At 39.8% G+C, this 5,339-nt stretch overlaps 1 protein-coding gene across 1 annotated transcript; it reads right to left on the reverse strand.

The window, feature by feature from the left end:
* Positions 1 to 3,727: 3,727 nt before the first annotated feature.
* On the reverse strand, positions 3,728 to 4,531 carry LOC121856775 (probable myosin light chain kinase DDB_G0292624). Its single transcript, XM_042352472.1, has one exon. The coding sequence runs from the start codon at positions 4,529 to 4,531 to the stop codon at positions 3,728 to 3,730; it is 804 nt and encodes a 267-aa protein (XP_042208406.1).
* Positions 4,532 to 5,339: the final 808 nt, after the last annotated feature.

Genomic DNA, 5,339 nt, shown 5'->3' on the forward strand with positions numbered 1-5,339 from the left:
ACTGTAAACTCTCTGTAGACGCATGTCCGCCTCTCCACCAACACCTGTCCTATCACTAATTGGCTCCGTGACCTTGACCTTTGCGTGCATGACCTTGAAGGCACAGAGCGGCGAGGCAGCATCGTGACAATACCTGACTTGGCTATGACGAGAAGACAGACAGACAGCGAGACAGACAGACAGACAGACAGACAGACAGACAGACAGACAGACAGGCAGACAGACACACAGACAAATTAATAAGGAAGATAAACAGGTTGTAAACAAATGAATAACGGAGGAATAGATAAACAAACAGACACAAAAGCAGACAACTGACTACGGAGGGGGAATAAAAAAAAATCTGACCTCTGGCGGAAAGTGACAAAAGCAAGTGACAAAAGCATCAGTTGTTTACTCAATAGTAATAAAAAAAATCCGATAAATAATCAAATTCCGCTGTAAAAAACACTCTTAAAAACATCGTTCTTTCATAACTCGAGGTGAAAAAAAGAAGTTTTGTTTTAAATGTTTTGTTTTTACTCAGAGTGGAAAAACCGACAAAAAAATTAGGCATATTATTCACCTTTAAAAATGATTCTTAATAACTGAATCATACTATTTGTGGAGTGAAGAGGGAGAGTGAAGGGGTAGAGTGAAGGGAAAGTGAAGGGAGAGTGAAGGGGGAGAGTGAAGGGGTAGAGTGAAGGGAGAGTGAAAGGAGAGTGAAGAGGGAGAGCGAAGGGGTAGTGTGAAGGGGTAGTGAAGTGAGGAAAAAGAAGGGGGAAGAGTGAAGGGAGAACAAGAAGGGGGCAGAGTGAAGAGACAGAATGAAGGGAAAACGACTGAAGGGGACAAAGATAAAGAGACAGAATGAAGGGACAGAATGAAGGGAAAAAGAGTGAAGGGTAGAAAATGAAGGGACAGGGGTGAAGGGAAAGGAAGGGGTGGGGGGAGGGGGGCAACCATCGTGTGACCCGGTACCAGCTCTCTCTCTCTCTCTCTCTTTTACCAAAACACCTCTTTGAAGAATTTGTGCTCCACTAGATACAATTTACCCTTTGAGCCTTTAGAGGAGAGACCCTCCTCACCTGAGAGTTTTACACCGACACATGAATCAACCTTCATTTTTTTTTTTGTGTGTTATTTTCATTTGCTTGATACGACGAACCAAACCTTTTCCTAGATTTATTTCTTTGTTTGGGGGGATTATTGGGGGGAGGTTTATTTTTTTCTTAGTTTGAGAATAATCAGTAAGTCATTTAGTTTATGATAGAGGTGTTAACGTGAGTGTTTTTGTGGTTCACTTAATAACGACAAAACGTATGGAAGTAACGACAGGAGAAGGTTATCTATGGTCTCTCTCTCTCTCTCTCTCTCTCTCTCTCTTTCTCGCCTTCTGTCCAAAGACCCCAGGTCGTTGGTTCGATCCCAGGACACTCCTAGTCCACTCAGCTGTAAACGGGTAACCTAACCTTATAATAAAGGCAGTGAAGACCATCTAACTCAATACTGACCATCCACGCTGTGTACCGAAGGCTTAGTCTATAGGACCCACTTTCACTTTCATTTCCTCATCCATAAACAATAATGAAAAAACAAAAACAAAGTTAAATTTTACATATTAGACGTATTCTTGTTTTCTCTCGTAACTCGTTTCTCTCACCCCAACACCTGCTTCTCTCACCCCAACACCTGTTTCTCTCACCCCAACACCTGCTTCTCTCACCCCAACACCTGCTTCTCTCACCCCAACACCTGCTTCTCTCACCCCAACACCTGCTTCTCTCACTTATTCCTCCCCTAACATCTAAAGATCTCCACACATTTTATTCACTTTGTTGTATAGTTTGAGTATTTATGACTTTCCTTCTTCTCTTCTGAGCGCATGTTCCCTATTGTCACTCGTCTCTTACGCACATACACACACGTTTCTGTCAATCTTTCGCCTATTTGCATTTATATCTGGTACTCTTATGTTTATGCAAAAAGAGAGAGAGAGAGAGAGAGAGAGAGAGAGAGAGAGAGAGAGCCAGCACACGTAAACACAAAACAGTTTCCACGTATCAAGCTTCACTTAACCCAATTCTCTCTTGATCTGATCTTATATTCCATCACGTTAAGGTTACCAGTATTCTTACAGCCTTTAACAAAACTTCAAAGACAATAATTAAAGAGAGTGATAAAAGACAATAATAAAAACACTGGCTTCAAACTATCTCAATGGAAGACAGCAGTTAAAAAAAAAAATCCTGCATCTACGAGTGTCGGTGCCATTCTCGTGAGTGTGTAAAGATACTTGTTTTGCCAGAGCCAAGAACACCAACGTAATAACATGCAGATATAATTGAAGAAGAAGAATATGATAGTTTCAACATAATACAAAATTAAAACAATGACAAAACAAAACAAAAACAATGAGAAAACAACAAGAAAAACAATAACAAAACAACAAAAACAATCACAAAACAACAAAAACAATGACAAAACAACAACAAAAACAATCACAAAACAAGAAAAACAATCACAAAACAAAAATAATAACAAGAGATCCTCCAGTAATGCATTGAAAAAAAAATAACTGGTCGAAGGTTCAGTCAACTATCAATCAGTTAGAAAGTTACACAAGAACGATCAAGATATAGATCCCAACCTGAATTACCTGCTGTATTGATTAACTCACACTGAATAATTAACTACAGTAAAATAGAAAAGAATTAAATAAGGGGAATAATATAGCGATCGTATCCAAGTTATCGTCATCATCTCACGAAGTTATCGTATTTCTTCTAAGGAAACATAACAAAATTATTAAATTAATAGCTTATCTTAGTAACAATTTCATAAATATCTAACACAAGAATAGTATATTTTGTTTAATAGACATAGTAAAATATAAGGTTATTATTCCTACGTCTGGCAAGGATGTAAGAATTATTGCTGGGTGTTGTCTTACGGTAGCTACTGGTACACAAATGAAACATTTGGGTGACTCTTGCCTTAGTAACTCATCCTGTACTGGACTGTGGTAATGGTAGACTCACTCGGTAATCATTGTTTCAGCTTTATTGATGTGGAATAACCTAACCTAACCTAACCTAACCTAACTTTCTGAATTTACCTCCACTACTACTACTACTATTGCCACCACTACTTCATTTAATACTCCTACTATTACTACTACAACTAAATCATTATAAAATATGTTAATACACTATTAAGACATCGTAGAGTAACACCTGCAGGCAGTCATATCACTCCTGGTGTCGTCTGGTGAAATTAACAAGCGTAAAAAAAATACGAGTTGAAATATACATGATTGAGTTTACTTTATCAAACCCTAGAGAGAGAAAGAAGATAACAGCCTCATCACTTTTAAATGATTCCTATTACTTTATTATTTTGGAAGGAATCACGTCATCAATAAAGAGGTGTCAGGGGTGCCAACATACTGTATATGTAAATAGACTTTCTTTTGTTTGTCAGTTTCTGTCGAATGATTTTGACAACCCTACCGAGACAACAGGAGTCGCAGTGTTCATTTTGGAATTCATCGAATCCCACCTTATAGATTAGATAAGATAGATAATTTAGACAGATCGGTAGATAGATTTATATGCATTGCTCCCCCCCCCCTCCTCTCTCTCTCTCTCTCTCTTCTCTCTCTTTTTTTTTTTTTTTTGTATTATCTTGCTAACGCTCTTTACGCCTGGTGCTTGACGGGTGGGTGAAAAAGTTGGTGGGAGACTCACACGCGGCTGGGTATATATTCACCGCCTAGATATTCCAAAAGCTCTTCTAATGAGCCTCGCTGGTTTGGGTCATTGTTGAAGGAGCGGATCAACCATCGCCGTAGTTCTCGGTCGAGGTAGCTTAAGTGTTTGGAGAGAAGGCATTGCACGAGGCGACCGACGCTGTAGACGTCGGCCTGGGGGGTGATTCGATGGCTCTTCAAGACCTCAGGAGCCGTTTGGAAGGGAGCCTCTGTGCCTGGGGCGAATGGAATGGAATCCCCGACCTTGACAGCTAGACCAAAGTCAATGAGAGTGGCTTGGATCCCGTTGTCGGTCTTCTGGACGCAGATGTTATGAATTTTCACATCGTTGTGCACCCATCCCCGAGCGTTCACCTCCAAAAGTGTGCAGGCGACCTGTTGTATGATCTGGAGGCGCTCGGAGAATGTGCAGCTTTGGGTCTCCAAGTAATTGTCCAGGGAATCCCCGGCGTACTCGGTGATCAGGACGAGTTTCCAAGGACAAACACCGATCATTTTCTGAAGACCCGGGACACCGTGTAGGGCGGACAAGGCACGGATCTCCCGCTGCATACTCTGGATGGATGAAGCTACGTCAGGGATGAGCTTGACGACCCAGTAGTTTCTTGAAATCTGGACTGTGTAACAAGTGCCATAAGTCCCGCTCCCCAAGTGGCTGAGGCATGTTGGGTCAACTATCATTTCATAAAGCTTGCTGCCAAAAACGTTGACGCCGTACTGCTCACAGTCAACAGCTAAATCTTGGATTGACTTATCTGAAGTTTTGCGGAAGTCCATCTTGTATATAAATATATTATGAAGTGTGCGATCACTGGGGACCTCAATTCGAAATTCGACTAGTAAACAAGAAATATAATGTAATGAGGTTGGAATTTTGTTATTCAAGTTGTTATAGTGCAGTAACGGTGTAGTTGTCATGATGTAGTAGTGATGATGGATGGTGTTATATGTATTGATGATGGATGGTGTTATATGTAGTGATGATGGATGGTGTTATATGTAATGATGATGGATGGTGTTATATGTAGTGATGATGGATGATGTCATATGTAGTGATGATGGGTGGTGTTATATGTAGTGATGATGGATGGTGTTATATGTAGTGATGAAGGATGGTGTTATATGTAGTGATGATGGATGATGTTATATGTAGTGAAGGTGGATGTTGTTATATGTAGTGATGATGGATGGTGTTATATGTAGTGATGATGGATGGTGTTATATGTAGTGATGATGGATGGTGTTATATGTAGTGATGATGGATGGTGTTATATGTAGTGATGATGGAAGGTGTTATATGTAGTGATGATGGATGATGTTATATGTAGTGAAGGTGGATGTTGTTATATGTAGTGATGATGGATGTTGTTATATGTAGTGATGATGGATGATGTTATATGTAGTGATGATGGATGGTGTTATATGTAGTGATGATGGATGGTGTTATATGTAGTGATGATAATCATGATGATGATAATGATAGTGATGATGACGATGATGATGATGATGATGATGATGATATATGATGATGATGATGATATATGATGATGATGATATATGATGATGATGATGAGGATGATGATGA

The sequence above is a fragment of the Homarus americanus genome, unplaced genomic scaffold (assembly GCF_018991925.1).
Source record: "Homarus americanus isolate GMGI-L3 unplaced genomic scaffold, GMGI_Hamer_2.0 scaffold46833, whole genome shotgun sequence".
NCBI lineage: Eukaryota > Metazoa > Arthropoda > Malacostraca > Decapoda > Nephropidae > Homarus > Homarus americanus.

Bases quoted from the DNA above. Each gene is read 5' to 3' on its own strand.
- LOC121856775 (XM_042352472.1), bottom strand. From the start codon at position 4,531: ATGGACTTCCGCAAAACTTCAGATAAGTCAATCCAAGATTTAGCTGTT.